This window comes from Nycticebus coucang, chromosome 6 (assembly GCF_027406575.1).
Source record: "Nycticebus coucang isolate mNycCou1 chromosome 6, mNycCou1.pri, whole genome shotgun sequence".
In the NCBI taxonomy this organism is placed as follows: Eukaryota; Metazoa; Chordata; class Mammalia; order Primates; family Lorisidae; genus Nycticebus; species Nycticebus coucang.
In genome coordinates, this window is record NC_069785.1 from 49,927,299 (window position 1) to 49,944,972 (window position 17,674).

Consider the following 17,674-nt stretch of genomic DNA (forward strand, 5'->3'; position numbering starts at 1 on the left):
TGGACTCTATTCCCTTTACAGTAGTGCCAAAGAAAATGAAATATCTGGGAGTATACCTAACAAAGGACGTGAAAGATCTCTATAAAGAGAACTATGAAACTCTGAGGAAAGAAATAGCTGAAGATGTCAACAAATGAAAAAATATACCATGCTCTTGGCTGGGAAGAATCAATATTGCTAAAATGTACATACTACCAAAGCAATCTACAGATTTAATGCAATCCCCATTAAAGTACCTCTGTCATACTTTAAAGATCTGGAAAAACTAGTACTTTCATTTTATATGAAACAGAAAAAACCTTGAATAGCCAAGACATTATCAGAAATAAAAACAAAGCGGGTGGAATCACATTTTTACTTTTCAACATAATGTCATATCTCATTTGGAGATGCTTTTTTCACTGAAACTACATCAGCAGAGATTGTCTATACTTGCTGCTGCTACTCTTCATATGATATATTTCGCTAAGGCCCTGACAGGATCTTTCCTCCATAGTCTGGGATTCACGAACAGATAGAGATGTGTCTGCTTACACGTCATGCAGATCTTCTTACTCCTAAAAAGATAACCAGTACCTCAACTTCACTATTTTGCATTATTTTAGTGACAACTGTTTACAAATTGACTTATTTTCAACAAATTTTTAATTTAAAAAATAAAGTTTCTCTTCCTTCAATTTTAGGTTAGTGCAAAATAAAAGGATGATCAACAAAGGGAGCCAGAAGAACATCCTAGACAAATTCATTTTGTTTGTTCTTGAGGGCAGGGATATCTGACTTTGTTCACCTTCATAATTCTAGTGCCTAGCAAACTGCCAAAAGTAGAATATTTGTAGATTTAATGAATAAATAACTGAATAAAAGAACAAAGATCTATTCACAACACTTAACTTACAAATTCTTTCATAAACTACTATATAGACAGAGACAATGAAAGGTGTATGATAAAGAGATGACAGTTCTTGCCCTCAAGAGCCTCCATCTGGGATGAAAGAAAACCTGAACAAATAATTACAATACATATAATAAAAACTAGTATATGTACGAAAGCAATGAAAGGTGCTAGGCTAAAAAGATGGCAGTTTTTGCCCTCAAGAGCCTCCATCTAGAATGGAAGAAAATATGAACATATAATTGCAATATAATAAAAGCTACAACAGTTAGGTATAAACAACTATAAGAACCCAGTAGATAACATTATCTCTGATAGTGGCAACAAAGGCTATTTTTGTGAGACAGCATTAAACCTATCCCCTTCATGACCTTAATAAATTAACAATATATTCCAAATATTCTTAGTTCTCTGTTAACTCTACTAGGCTGAGTGTACCACTTTTAACCCTTCTTCATCATTATTTGCTATCTATATAGCTTACCACTGTGGTTACATCTCTGAGATTCCAGGCAACAGCAAAAAAATAATATAAAAAATCTATTCCTTTGTCCTACTCACACTAATTCTCTCATTACCATAAAAAAGGTGAGAACTTCATCAATTTAAGATATTTTATAACAAAATAAGTATGTAAAAAGGCTCTCTTTGAAAAGTAATAAATCACCTAATCTTCTACAGACTTCAAAAACATACTAAGATTGTAGAGGCAGTACCATTATAGTTAAGAACAGTTTATAAAAGAATTAGAAGTGCACTCAAAATGTACCTATGTCTAAGGCATTAATGGTAGTGGGTTCTATACCACCAGCTGAGTCAGGTAATAAGCATGTGTAGAATGGGCATCACTGACCCCAACAGGGTCAGGCACATACAAAAACAAACCATCCCTGACCCCCCTGCCAACCTACTCCCCCCAGCCATTGGTATTCAACTGTATTATCTACATATCACATATCAACTGGATGTCAGCATCTCTGGTAGTCATGCTGCCAATCCACTGTACTACGCTATAAACAAGGGAGTAAACATACCATTTATTAATATTTCTCATAAGAAAAAACTTTGTAATACAAATGATATGGTAACTCTTTAAAAATGAGCTAATAAAACAAGCCCCTGTTTATAAGAGACAAGGACAACCCTAAACCCTATTACTCAGTAGCAATTTGCATTGCTTTAAGTTAGAAGATAGCAAAATAACACATTTAGTTGAAGTGGAATTAGACCTGGCACACCATCCAGACTACTCAGGAATAAACATCTGGACAGGCACAGATCTAAAAAATGTCTAAAAGTTTAAAACCAATGTTCCTCCATAATCGGTATCAACATATCTGCAGTCATTGGCATACTTACCACACTGACTGAATTTCTCTTTTAGTTTCTGCCAAGTCAAGTCAAAAGGTAGCTAGAATGAAAAGAGGTATTAGTAACATATATACAAGAAAAAAAAGAATTTTATTTATCCTTTACATTTATTTGCTTACATTTCTGACAAATATCTGGTTGCCTTTGGAGCCTATTCTGTCTCTCATTCCGCTTCCCATTGGACCCGATAAAAATCCTCGATCCATTTCGATGCTCCTTTCCAGTATAGCTCCTATACCCGGTCCCATTCTATCAAAGCTGGAACTCATCCGGTCCAGTCCTATCCCCATGCCTCCAGTCACACTGTTCATGCCACCCATTCCACCACCTGGATTTTCAAGAAGGGAAGGGAGGATTTGGGAGTTTTTTGTGTTTGGTTTCAAAAACATGAGGAAAAGAAGAAGGAAAAGAAGAAAGAGAAGGAAGAAGGGAAACAAGAGTCATTTTTCAGGAAAAAAGGAGAGAAAATCAATTCATTTTATACAATTAAATATTTATAAACATAAAATCATTTCATACAGACAATTTTCCAAGGAAGAGCATTCACTTTGGTATACATTTGGTTAGTTGAGAAATCTAATTCTAGCCACTATATAAGTTATAAACTGCTATAAAATCATATTCTGAATATAAAACACATCATATAAATTATACCAATCCTGTACCAAACACTGTAACCATTAACATTATAGTAGTTTTTAATCTTTATTTTTCATTTTACAGTAATATCATCCATAATAATTGCTAGAACAAAGATACATGGAAATCAAGTCAAATTACTGCACAGGTTGCCTCATCACACACTCCTGCATATACATACTCCTTTCCTAGCTTGCCTTTTACCTCAGTATCTTCACCTCTGTTTCCCACACAGTTTTTGTTTTCATTGCTTTTCAGATTTAAAATACAAGATCATGGCAAAACATAACTTTTAATCTCAATTATTATCTAGGATTTGTCATGGTAACAATAAAAAAAGGTAGCACTCCCACTTAGCAGAGCTTGAGAATTTCACTTCTAGTTTATACCTACTTCATTTTCATACACTAACTCTATTTCCAGTCCCCTTTAATTATTCCAATTTTACTCATTCTCAAAACTTAACATTTTTTCTTGTTTCTAATATCCCGAAACATAGAAATCCTAAAAATTAACATCACCCTAAAATTGGCTTTCTGTGAATAACAACTATAAAATTAGGGAAACAGAAGTATTAACACTGAGATAAAAGAAGAAGACAGAGAAGTTAGGATTAACAGGAAAATGGCCAAAGCTAAAAGGTGATGAAAAAAGGAATAAAATGAGAAGCAAGACACAATGGAAGCAGATGTCTCCAGCTTACAGGATTTTAGTGTTTACTCTTAGCTTATATATTCTTGTTTGTGAATTTTATCAATTAAAGGAATTCAACGGGAGGCTGAAGTAGGAGGACTGCTTGAGGCCAGAAGTTAAAGACCAGCTGAGCAAAAACAAGACCCTGTCTCTACCAAAAAAAAAAAAAAAAAAAAAGACAAAGAAAATAAAAAAGAAAAATTAGCCAGGTGTGGTGACATGCGCCTATAGCCCTAGCTACTCAGGAGGCTGACACAGGAGGATTGATTGAACTCAAGAGTTTGAGGTTGCACTCTAGCCCAAGTGACAGAGCAAGACTCTGTCTCAAAAAATGAATAAAGAATGAAAGTTAATAAAGTAAAGGGAGTTCACAGAAATATGGCCCATTAAGGAACAGAGGTTAAAAGAAAAAAATATATATAAGCCATGTGTTAAGGCTAATGTAAGGCCTAAAATATGGTAGCAGAAACAGATAGATGGGAGATATAGCATTCTCCAGTGTTGCAACTATCCTTGATTTTTTTCACATAAAAGGTTTTAAGAGGAAAGGAAGTAAGCACCTCTTTCAACTTTATCTGTCAACCTCAGGGATCTCTAAAAGTGTTGTATTTATAATTAACAGAAGACACAAGATGTTCACAGATAAAATGAGCTAGCCACTAATATCTGTTACAGAAAATAAGCAAGGAAACAAAGTTTGTGCTAAAGCAAAAGTTGTTCTAGCACATGATCAGAGAAATTTCCAGATTCCTTAATTGGAAGGAAGGTTCGTGGCTTGGCTTCTTAACACATACTCTGGTGTTAGAGATATCAAAGAAAAAAAAATTCAAATAGTTCATCTAGAAATTTCGAACAATGATCAAACAGAAAAGCTTAGCTCAATAACTATCAAAGTAAGTTATGGCAAGACATATTAACATATGAACAAGGTACTACTATATACTACAATAACTACTCTTGCAAAGATTTTGCAAGCACTCAAACATTACTGTATAAATTCTAGTAAAATTTAAACCTACTTATTCCAGATCCTACTGGACCCATGTTAGAAGCTCCTATTCTTCCTGCAAACCCTCCAATCATTGCACTGCCTAAACAAGGATGGAAAGATAATATACTAATTAATTTAAATAACCATACTTTAAAATTTCCAAGGTACTATGCTCTCAGAAGATGTACAATCACTAAAAAGTATAAATTCTTCTGAAAATCAGGTTCAAATATGTAAAATACTGAAAAAACATCAAGTACATTAAAATCCCTAAACTGTTTTCTTCAGGTAATAACTTGTATGAAACATTATAAATTTCTATTTTCCATTAAAAAAGGAAAACAAAGGAAAAGTATACAGCCAACCCTACCAAGTCTACCAAAGGAATCTCCAAAGCCTCGATTTATTCCAATATCACCACGTCCAAACTCTCGCTCCATGCTACTAGTCATTGCGCCACGGTATAGCTCTGCAAAGATTGTGCAACAAATTAACCCATTTTTCAAGTATGTCAGTGCACAGTAAAACACTAAGGAACATATACCTAAACTGAACTGAAAAGACAGCATTAAGTCACTAAGACAAAAGTCTGTACTTCACCCAATTTACCTTATGCCACATATACCATCCCCATTCCCACCAGGCCTATCCTTATCCATTAGTGCTCATAGGTCTTCTGAAGACATCCATGGCACCCATTCAAAACTAAACATAGCATACACATCCCACTCCGTACATTTACCTACCTCCCATTCGGCCAACTCCTCCAAATCCACCCATGCTATTCATTGCCTCCAGACCACCAAACCCAATTCCTATGGAATAAAGATTAATTCTGAGATCTGTCAGTTATATAGCAGAAAGGTACACATTGCAAATGTTATGTCTCAATCACAAGCTCTTCTGCCACCCTTCCTGTGTAGCTACTTTTTCAAACATCACCTATCTGTAAGTATATAATAAGCTTACTTTCTGCTAGCAGCCTTAGAACATGAGTGAACAATAAACCATGACTTTTTTCTTTGAATTCTCAACATAGTTTCCAGTTATTAAAAATGGTTAATGGGGACATACAAAAAAACAAATGCTTATACATACCTCCTCCGATTCTATTCATTCCTCCAAAACCTGGACCATCCATTCCCATACCTCAAATAAAATACACAGTACATACTTTGAGTAAATTTTATTTTTACAATTAAAGAATGATGTAAGGCATGATAACAAAATAGATACCACTGGTCTAGCCACAAGGAGACACTAGAGAAGGAATAGGATACAGGAAAACGATTTAAAGTGCTGTGCGATGGCAGGTATCTAATCATGAGTCTTCAAAAGTTTCTTTGAATATTTATTAGAAAAGAAACCAAAATTCACTCGTCATACCTACATCATTCAGTTAGAGATTACCTAGGACTAGGTAACTTTGTTTCAGAACAGACACAGAAAGATCACTATATCAGATTTAGAGATCAGGCCCAAACATAAGAACATCGTTAACATGGCAATTAAGAGAATTGTAAAAAATGTAAATTATATAAATAGTACACGTCGAGGGGGCAAAGAGGATGACAGTCTAAGAGTAAGGCAGAAAAACTATTTGGATCAGAATGATTACCATTCTACCCTCATAATTTAAAGTGTGACTATGGCATCTTAACAAAAAATAGGAATCGAACAGCATTTATTAGTCTATCAATTAAAAAAACAGTAATTCTCAAAATATGGTCTGGGGACCCTGGAGAATTCAACAAGTCAAAACTATTTTAGTTATTGAATCCTACTATGACCTCAAGTGTTTTACTCTCACTCTCTCATGAATATAAGGCTTATATATAACACGACAACAAACTGGTAACAGCTTTCTGGTGTTAAGCCAAACATCAAAGTGACGTGGAAAAAGGTAGCCACTCTTCTCACTAACTTTTTTGCATTGAAAAACACAGTTCATTTATTAAAAACTATATTTAACACATAATGGGTTTATTATTAGTATTTTTAAATAAATATGTAATCTACGTTTCTAACTTTTCAATTATAATACAGTAAATACTGGTAAATATAACCACATAAACAAAAGTTTTTGGTCTCCAACAAATTTTAAGAGTATAAAAAAGTCCTGATACCAGAAAGTTTAAAAACCAATCTCTAAAAATAAACTACAACTTAGTCCAGGTGAATAGCCAAATAGCTACCTGAAAAGCTACTTTCTCAACTAGACACACAAATTTAAGTTGCCTATGATACGGTAGCATTTCAGTCATTTCATAAATACTCCGTGCCATGATATAGTCCCCTTCTGCCTTAAAGACACTTCAAAAGCCTTATGGGTAAAAGACTAGCCACAACATGGCTGACCCCAGGGGAGCCCTCCTGACTTGTGCCTATTCTCTCATGGTAGCTGCTCTTCTGGTTTCATTCTTTCTTCATACTGAAGTGACACCCAAAGTATCCAACTATAAAATAGAGTCCTTTAAACATTACTACAGACTAGTCAAATGTAAACTTCATCACCTAACAAATGTATCATTTAAAAAGAAATAAGAAAGAATACTCACCACTTGGACCTAAATTTCCCATCACACCACCTATATTCAACTGGCTGGCACTAATAGGCTGTCCACCTGGACCAAGTCCCATTCCAATGCCTCCAAGACCGCCTAAAACACAAAAAAGAAATTAAATAATGTCTCCTGCAGCAACTTGGACGGAAATGGAACCATTATCCTAAGTGAAGTAAAGCAGAAATGGAAAACCAAATATTGCACCTTCTCATTTATAAGAAGGAGCTAAGCTACAGGTACACAGTGACATACAGAGTAGTACAATGGACACTGGAGACTAGGAAAGAGGGAGGATGGGAACAAAGTAAGGGAAGAAAAAACATCTACTGGGCACAATGTATACTGTTCAGTGATGGGTACACTGAAAACCAAGACATCAGCACTATACAATTCATCCAGGTAACCCAAAACCAGTTGTACCCCCACCTTCTATCAAAATTTTTAAAAAGGAAAAAAAAAAAAAAACGAATAATGTTAGCAAGATCCAAATATGATTAACTAACTGGCACTAAAATTTCAAAAAAAGCTGTATGTATAAAATAGTATCCCTAAAATTTTGCAAATTTGCCAATAAGAGCACTGGTTCTTGCTTTCATTTAGAAAGCAGCACATTGAAGTGCTTTCTTGCTTTCATTTAATAGCAGCACATTTAGACATGGAACTGTCTAAATTACCTTTTATTAAGAAGTGTTCTACGAAACAGCTCTATTTATATCCCACTTAAAGATACATTGAAATACGAGGAGGATTTTACATAATATCTTATCATTTTATAAATGGAATATATATCTGAAAGTGAATATAGTGTCCAAATTTTTACAACTACTTAAAAATCTCAGAATTACTTTTAAGATGATTCAAATTAAACTAATAAGCCAACAAAAACGAAAATGTAACATTGAATAAAACAGATATTTTATTACCTAGTATTCTCACTGACATATGTAACTTAGATTTATATGGCACTTTAAGTGTTTACACATCTACTACTCATAGATGAGGAAATTTTTGAGACTTTGAGTCACTTCAACAATGCCAGTTAGCTATGTGATTAAGCTAAGAGTAGAATTTAAGTCTTCTTCCTCCAAATCTAACATGCTTTTTACTATTCTTAAAATAATTAAGTTCTATTTTATGTCTATAAATAGAATTCATAATATATATTTAAATAATTAGTTGGAAAGACTTTAAAAAGTATAATTTAATGACCTTAAACACATTAAAACTAATTAACATATATATAGATGGGGATTATTTTAGTCCACTAAATCTGAGTATGGTTTTAATGTTCTTGCTACTCAAAGTAGTAATTAATGGGCCTTAGAAAACCATATGCTATATTTAATTTTAAAAATTAGAGCATGTTTATTATATAGAGCATATTGTATTAAATGTAAAGATCAACATGAAAGAAATGCCTTTTTCCTCACACATTGACTTAAAATGGTCTACCTGGAAGCAATACCATATCTGATCATGTGACCCTCAACCATACTTATGTGTACAAGAAGCACCAATGACTTGAAGTGAAAAAAAAAAAAAATCAAAGTGGATCTAGGAAATCTTGTTTTTACCAAAAAGTAAGAACATAAGAAGCATAGGGAATGAGCCTCCCACTTGCCAAGCTATAATCTGAACAAAGGAAAGCAGGAAGAGAAGGAGAGAGGAAAAAATTATTGAGGGGAAGAGGTTATAATGATTAACTAAAACAAACTGATTCTGTCAAAGTCCATGAGTTCATACTATATAGCGAGATAGAAGAGTATATAAAAATATAAACCACACGAAGAATAGATGTAATATAAATGTGTGAACATAACAGGATAGTTTTTTTTTTAACCTAAAGAAATAGAAGAACATAAACAGTGGGAAACTAAATTGGAAGCTCCCACATAAAGCTGAGACCTTGAAAGATGACACCCTGACTAATTAGGAAGAAGAGAGGAACTGCTCTATGAAGGTAAAAACAGCAATAGTCAAAGACACACAGCAGACAAATTTTTAGTAATTATTTTTAAAAACTGAATTCTCAGATTGTGAAAGCCAAATTTACACCCATACTGTAGGAAAACTAAATACCAGAAACAAAGATCTTAAAATCAGCTAAATAAAGAACACAAATTACCTACAAAGAAACAGCAATTCAGTAGACAGCTGACTTAACAGCAACAACGAAAACTAGAAAACTAGGATTTTTTTTTTTTTTTTTTTGCAGTTTTTGGCCGGGGGCAGGTTTGAACCCACCACCTCCGGCATATGGGGCTGGCGCCTATAACTGGGATATTTTTAAAGCGCTGAGAGAAAATAACTATCAATCTTAAACTATGTAATAAGTAACACTATCTTTGAAGACGTTTATAGACAAACCAAAATTCAGAGACATTACTAACAACAGATGCTCATTAAGAAAGTTTCTAAAACAAATACTTAAAAAAAAAATTAGTGCCAGCATATGTAAAAGTACAGGAATGACAACAAAAGAAAATGATAATGTCTAATTCGTGGGATGCTGGAAAAAAGCAATATAGAAATGAAATATTGAGCAATAACAACATAATTTGGCAGGAAAATGATTAAAAGCATTTTACCTGTGGTGCATATTACAGGGGTATTTGCGAAACTTGGTAAATGTAGAATATAAATGTTTTGGCACAGTAACTGAGATAACGCCGGAAAGGCTATGTTAACCACTGTGATAAAAATGTGTCAAATGGTTTATGAAGTTAGTGTATGATCCCCCATAATCATATCATTGTATACAGTTATGATTTAATAAAAAAATTAAAAAAAAAAAAAAAGCATTTTAATAGTTAATATAACTATTAACTTCATGCAGACCTATTACAGTCAGAAGAGCAACTAAAAAAGAAAGATAGAAGAAAAATAATTATAAAACAAAAATAAAACACAAAATAAAATGATGGAAATTAATCCAAATGAAATCAATAAATGAAATTAACTCTTTGATTTCATGATAAAGTCTGTCAAATAGATTTTTTAAATGTCCTACCTCAGCTATAACACTATAAGGGGCACAAGTAAAGCAATTAAAAAATAAAGAGATAAGAAAACTGTACTACACAAATACTAAATAAAGCTGTTATACTTACATTAATATTAGACAAAAGACCTAAAGGTAATTAGAGTTGAGATCACTCTGTAATGATAGAATACCTGATTCACTAAGAAAATATATCAATTTAGGCTCAGCACCCATAGCACAGTGGTGGCAGGTTTGAACCCGGCCCAGGCCAGTTAAACAACAAAAAAAATCCAGGTGTTGTAGTGAGCGCCTGTAGTCCCAGCTACTTGGGAGGCTGAGGCAAAAGAATCGCTTGAGCCCAAGAGTTGGAGGTTGCTATGAGCTGTGACAGCACAGCACTCTACCCAGGGCAACATAGAGAGATTCTGAAAAAAATAAATAAATAAATAAAAATAAGGAAAGAAAAGAAATCAGTTTAATCTTGGATGTAGCTACTAAGTTAGCTTCAAAATATTTAAGCATTATAAAAACAAGAGCGAGCAAACAAATCCTCAATTCTTTGTTTTCTGTTTGTTTTTGTTTTGAGACAGGGATTCTCTTTGTTGCCTAAGCTAGACAGCAATTATAATCACAGTTTACTGCAACCTCAAACTCCTGGGCTCTAGCAATCCACATGCTCAGCCTCCCAAGTAGATGGGACTATAGGCATGTATCCATCATGCCTGGCTAATTTTTGTTTTTTTGTTGTTGTTGTTTGTTTTCTTTAAATGAAGACAGGGTCACCTATGTTGCTCAGGCTGGTCTTGAATTCCTGGCCTAAATCAGTCATCCCATCTCAGCCTCCCAAAGGGCTAGGGTTACAAGTTTGAGCTACTATCCCTCTAAAGGAAGATTTTACCATCAATAATTGATGGCACAAGTGAACAAAATTATTGGTAAGGCTCTAAGACAATTTAAGTAATTAACAAACTTGATTCAATGGACACACACAGAACACTGCACTCACCAAGCACACCTGTACCACTCACGTGTATAAAAATGTGCCATAGGGTAGGCCATTACAAGTCCAAATTAATTCGCTGACCACAATGAAGTCAGAAAATAAGAAGAAGAAAAAAAAAAAACCTCATGCATTTGGAAATTCAAAAATTGTATTTCCAAATAATACATGCCTCAGTAAGAAATCATAATGGTAATTTTTAAATACTTTAAAAACTGAACCATAATAAAAATATTCCATAACAAAACCTGTATACACTTGCTAACTTTATAGGCATTAACTGTTTACCTTAGAAAAGAGAGGCTGCTTAAGAAATTAAGGATTCTGGCGGCGCCTGTGGCTCAGTTGGTAAGGCGCCTGCCCCATATACCGAGGGTGATGGGTTCAAACCCGGCCCCGGCCAAACAGCAACCAAAAAATAGCCGGGCGTTGTGGCGGGCGCCTGTAGTCCCAGCTACTCGGGAGGCTGAGGCAAGAGAATCGCTTCAGCCCAGGAGTTGGAGGTTGCTGTGAGCTATGTGAGGCCACGGCACTCTACCGAGGGCCATAAAGTGAGACCCTGTCTCTACAAAAAAAAAAAAAAAAAAAAAAAAGAAATTAAGGATTCAACTTAAGGAGTTAGGACAAAAATAAAAGACTAAACCTGAAGAAATAGAAAGAAAAAAAATTTTAGAGCTAAAAGCAGAAATTAAAGATAAAATAGTATCAGTTATTTGAAAACACTAACAAAACAGACAAATCTCTAGAAAACTGACCAAAAAAATTATAAACCTTCAGAATTTAAGACAGAACTATAGGTGTACCAGAAATTTAAGAGATAACTTTATGCCAATAAATTCAAAAAATAAACAAAAATACAAAAGTTAGAAAAATTAAAATTACCAAAATTCACTCAAAGAGCAAGAGAGGGAAATATGATTAATCAGTAGTGAAAAATCTTCCCCAAAACATTATATGAAGGCCAGAACAAATACTCCTCAATTCAGACTCCCCAACTCAGAACTGTTTCTAATACTTAAAAATTAGAATAACCTAAAAAGTTGCAAAACGTATAAAATGTGGTTATCAACAATTAAAACGAAGAAACTAGAGATGTATCTATAAACATAAATGAATCTCAAAAACAATTTTAAACAAAAACAGCAAGTTATTTAATAATATATAAATAAACATGACATCACTCATAACAAATTCTAAATACAATTCTGTATGTTTATGATTTATAAATGTATATTCAAATTATAAAAACCTAAATGATAAATACTGTATTCATAAGCTGTTTTCTCTGGGTAAAGTATGTATTGAAAGGTGGGTACAGGATTTTACATGAAAAATTTTATTTAAAGAAAAAATATAAACAACAAATATGACATATGATAGCTAAAGAACAATTGTGTCTGTATATTTTAAATATTTTATGATAAAAAACTTTAAGAACCACAGAAGGTGCAGTGAAATAGTAAGATAATAGCTATTATTTCCTGAGCACTTACATTATGCCAGAAAGGTTCTCAGGGCTTTAAATACATTAACTCGTGCTAATTCTATGAAGTAGATACTATTATTATCCCCATTTTTCAAATGAGACATTAGGAGACTAATACCAAGCACATTACACTGTTATTTTATAATCCTTTGGAAAGCAATTTGATAAAACTAATCAGTGGACATACCCTGAGAACTGTAAATCTACTTCATAATATCTATCTTAAGAAAATAACCAAAAACATATCAAAGATGTTATATGCATTACTCTGTTGGTTATGAAAATAAATAATTAAAATACACAAAACAGAACAGTGAAATACTTTGTGAACATCTGTGTAACATTATTATACTACCAATAAAAAATATCTGGGAAGAATTTTTTTTTTTTTTGGAGACAGAGTCTTACTGCATCGCCGTCAGTAGAGTGCTATGGCATCACCGTTCACAGAAACCTCAAACTCTTGGGCTTAAACAATTCTCTTGCCTCAACCTCCCAAATACTGGGACTACAGGCACCCATCACAATGTCTGGCTATTTTTTAGTTGCAGCTGTCATTGTTGTTTAGCTGGCCCGGGCCAGGCTTAACCCTGTCAGCCCTGGAGTATGTGGACAGTGCCCTACTCACTGAGCCACAGGCGTCAAGCCGATCTGGGAAGAATTTTCAACATGGAAAAATGTTTATACTCTAATATTAAATCATAAAAAATTCAAAGTTATTTATTTGATAATTCCCACCTACATTAAAAAATATACCTAGAAGGAAAGACTAGAAGAATATATATAAAAATGTTATAAAGGGGGTTAATTTAAGTGTAGGTGATGAAAGTATAGGGGAATTTTTTCCTTCATGTGCATGAACTTACCAAAATTTTAGAACGTATTTCTTATATAGTCAGGGAAAAGTACCAAAAAGATAATGGCACATTATCTGAGAAGATAAATGTTCTCAGTCTTCCTAATCAATAGCATGAAACTATCTCCACAATTACAAATTAATCCCAAACCATGAGCAATTTAGGATGCAGGCACAAAAATAAAAAGTTTCTTTAACATATAATAAAACTAAAAAAAATGGTCTATGTTGTTTCTAATAATAGCTTTTACTTACGTGGTAGCTGTGGTGTTTTACTGTCGTGTGAACGGTACTCTTCATGAGGAACAGATTTGTCATCCTAATTATAAAAAAATTCATTATATGGTTAGCATATTACCAAAAAGAACTGTAATGTAGAGGAGAGCAGATAAAAGATTTGAAATGATTGAAGGGCTAATGTGATATATAGCAACTCACCATTTTCACATGCATAGGTCTATCAAATAAAAACTGTCCATTGAACATAGCTATTGGTTCAGTCAAGGAAAGGCCATTAAGTTAACTACAAACTTATACTTGAACACAAACTAATTTTTAATAATCTTAAAGTCTAACTATCTCTAATATTTTTAATTAACATCATCAATATGTTTTGGTATTAGCCACTTCTATAAACTCAAAAAAAAACTTCGCTTCTTTGCTTTATAGTTTTATTGCATACATAAAATATATTCCTTTAATTCAATCACTGAAAAAAGAAAATTAACAGTGTTTTATTAAAACAATTGCATTAATGTATAATGTATTACATAACTGTCAAAAGCATGCTATACATATGATTAGTTGTGGTAGGAAGAAAGTAGAAAAACAACTTCATACCATCCTTGTACAGTATGGCTAATTCAAGTTTTAAGAGCGACTTTAGTACTTGGACATAGTAAAGGTTTTACACGCTGGAGACTAAAGTCTAACATATTCGTAAGCCAGACAACCTTAAAATTCTATTACCCACACAAGACAGTATCAACCTTCTTCAACTTCATAAATAATGCTAAAACGTAAATCAGGATACAAATTGCTTGAACTGCTTCAATTGCTTGCTCAAAAGTGACAGTGCCCATTCCTCTGCTCTTGCCATCTTTGTCTTCTTTAATATCTGCCCGCTTTACAGTTCCAGCTATGCTGAACACTTCCTTTAGCTTCTTCCAACCAACTTTGAAGTCAAGCTTAACATAAAATTATATGAAGTTACAAACCTCGTAAATCCCTCTCCCCACGTATAAATACAAAATAATCTTTTCTTAATCCTCAGAGCTATAAATCACTATAATTCTTGTTTAACAATATACCAATAATTTTCAAATAAACATCTTTACTTGTTTAAAATCAGCTAAGCTACATCTACTATGTGGTTCCTCATCCTTATAATTTTTTTAATTTCCCAAATCATCTCAGGTGCTTAAACCTGTTTTATACATTTGAAACTTGCATATCTATTTTTACCAAGAGAAATTCAGATCTTGAAAAGTGTTAATTTCACTGGCTTGCAAAAATTTAGAACACATGACAAACCAACTATGATATGCACATTCGCAAACATTAAGTCTACAATAAGGAAATCCATTTATTAATGTGCACCAAAATACATATTATTAAAGTAAATAAATGTGTATTTACTGTAAAATTCCACAGTTCTCTGCATGCAAATCCAAACAGCTGTACTTAAACTTTAACCTTATATATACAGACTGAAATTAGATTTTATAATAATTATTGTTTCACTTTAGTTAAAAATAAACAAAATGTTCTGTAAACCTGTAACTCATTCATCTAATTAAATTTTCCAATGATTAGAACTAAGTATCTGAATGATAAAATTTTAAACTAAAGCTTAAACTTACATTAGCAACAAAAATTGTGGAACCAAGTCTACCAGCCTGCAAATTACTGATAACCTCTGGAGGAATATTTGGATTATTGAGAATGGAAGGTGGTAAGTTCATCAACCCTGATCCCATATCAGGGACATGTCCTCCTGGAAATGAGCCTCCTGTTCGTTGCAATGCCCTACGAGCATTTTCTCCATCGGGATCCTATAACACACATTGAATGTTAAGTGCCACTAAATGTATTAGTACATCTATATAAAATAAATAACAACTTCAAATTCTACAGTAGCTATCCCATTTTGCTCAAATTATTGACCCTCTTGAAGAATGAGCTTTTTCCTCATCCAGAGAATTGAGTCCCATAAAAACCTGTGGATAGACAAAAGATTTCAGTCTCCAGAGATGTCACTTAAGTACCTCTTTCCAATCACTAAAGTCACTTAAAAACTTGAAATTAGTTTACTTTTGCCCACACACTAGACAAGCATATGATACATACCCACACCTCAAAGAGGAGCAAAGTACTGTGACCCTTTCTTTCCAAAATGTAGAAATAGTGAATTCTTACCACTGAATGCCCAATGCCCAAATTCAGACTAATTCAAAGCTTCTCAATAATGGAACGGACTCTTATAAAACCCATGAACAATAGGGTAGAGGGAGACCTATTAAAATCTGTAAATTTCATTCCTGAACTATTATCTATCTTCTAACCTCTTACCTTCCTCAACAATGATTATGATCTGAGATAGAAGCAAAGAAGAGATAAAGGAAGGCCAAGTGTCCAAACAAGGAATGATACTAAACACTGTTTTTTGTTAAGTTCATTCATTTTATAAGAGAAATACTCTACCTTTAAACAAAATGCAAAAAAGCAAGTTTAAAGGTACTTCTCATTCATGCCACTATATGGAATGCCAAAAAAAAAACAAAATAAATAAGTGAAAAATCACATAAATGATGTGTTTACAATGATAGAGTATCATCTGCACTACTAAAAATTATGCTAAAGACGACCATCAACTCTCCTCCACTGGCCTCAGTCCAGGAACAATAATAACGACAAGAAAGGGATGACTTTACAAATTCTCTAGGATGGCTATTTTCTGGAGCATAAAAGGTGAAAAGGTGAAAGCAAGAATGAAGTTACTTTGTCTGCCAATGTCTTCATAAGAAGAAATAAAAAGTATTACATAAATGTTATCAAAAAATGCCATGAAGTATTTAAATAAATAAATTCTCCAGGTCTAGGATTCAAAAGCTTGTACAAATGCAAAAGTTAAGACAGTAGTTACTTTATGGGGAAGGAGGACAACACTGCAGAGAAGATGCTTCTTAACTATTAAGATATTTGCTTATTGCATTAATAAAACACATTGCTATGTTTTGTCTTTTATGTAACAAATATATATACACATAACACATGCATACATATATAAAATAAAATGTATGTAAAACAAATCACCTACCAGGTAACATGGCTCTCACTCCTCTGTTCCCTTGCAGTCAGCCTGAAAGCCACTGACTGCTATCGGTTTTAGAAGGCCTATCATACATTTACAACTGCTGCTAATCCCCATTAAATGAAAAACCGTAATTCTCAAGATTTATTAAGGAACAATGAAAGTATACTTTCCTTGGACTTTCATCTCAGTAGAAATTCTAAGTATTCACCCCAATCACCCAACTATAAATCCCAGGAAAGAGACTGCCTATAGTAATGTTAACACAAAAAAGTTAATTGAATAAATTCCTCATCATTTAGGCAAGCCAATCTGACCACTTCATCTCTTTAAAAAGTTGAAAATGGAGACATTCTATATCAACTTGGATCATATTTAACTCTATTCTAGGGCCTCTGAAGTATTACTGAAGGTCTACAACGTGCCAAAATTAAAAGAATAGTATGACCTTAGCCTTTTAATAGCCAATAAACTTTTTTTCCAATTAAAAAAAAAAAGGATACTGAGAATCTGAATACTTGGCCTTTAACAAGGAATAGGAAATAGAAAATTATAATACTAAAAATAGTCTGAAGATTATAATCATTCTGAGGATTATAATTTAAGAGAAATTATTCAGGATACCAATATATTTCTGAAGCATCCTGGCTTACACATAAAACCACAAATAAATTGCTGTCACAAACCACAACAGTCTAAACTTTTTCTACCAATTCTCCATGTCCCTATCAAAAATTTAAAAAAGTAACAATAATCCCAGGCTCGAACAGGATTAGAAGAATTTGGATGCTAACTGAAATAAAGGGATTTGGGATACATGTATATGTACTGTACCATGGACTTTAATGTCAAGCTATTACCATTTCACACTCAGAAACAAGACACC

The 17,674-nt window shown here is 33.3% G+C and overlaps 1 protein-coding gene across 2 annotated transcripts in view; it reads right to left on the reverse strand.

The window, feature by feature from the left end:
- The window catches only part of MYEF2 (myelin expression factor 2), a 39,998-nt gene that overhangs the window by 7,243 nt on the left and 15,081 nt on the right, over positions 1–17,674 (reverse strand). Inside the window, exons 6-16 of one of the 2 annotated variants that reach the window (XM_053593935.1) lie at positions 15,338–15,529; positions 14,509–14,662; positions 13,914–13,963; positions 13,731–13,794; positions 7,145–7,246; positions 5,685–5,735; positions 5,333–5,401; positions 4,957–5,055; positions 4,615–4,686; positions 2,383–2,591; positions 2,252–2,303 (exon numbers count right to left, since the gene is read on the reverse strand). In XM_053593935.1, the coding sequence (XP_053449910.1) occupies positions 2,252–2,303; positions 2,383–2,591; positions 4,615–4,686; positions 4,957–5,055; positions 5,333–5,401; positions 5,685–5,735; positions 7,145–7,246; positions 13,731–13,794; positions 13,914–13,963; positions 14,509–14,662; positions 15,338–15,529 (1,114 nt within the window). The remainder of the gene's footprint in view (positions 1–2,251; positions 2,304–2,382; positions 2,592–4,614; positions 4,687–4,956; positions 5,056–5,332; positions 5,402–5,684; positions 5,736–7,144; positions 7,247–13,730; positions 13,795–13,913; positions 13,964–14,508; positions 14,663–15,337; positions 15,530–17,674) is intronic. The other variant, XM_053593936.1, reaches the window with a different exon arrangement.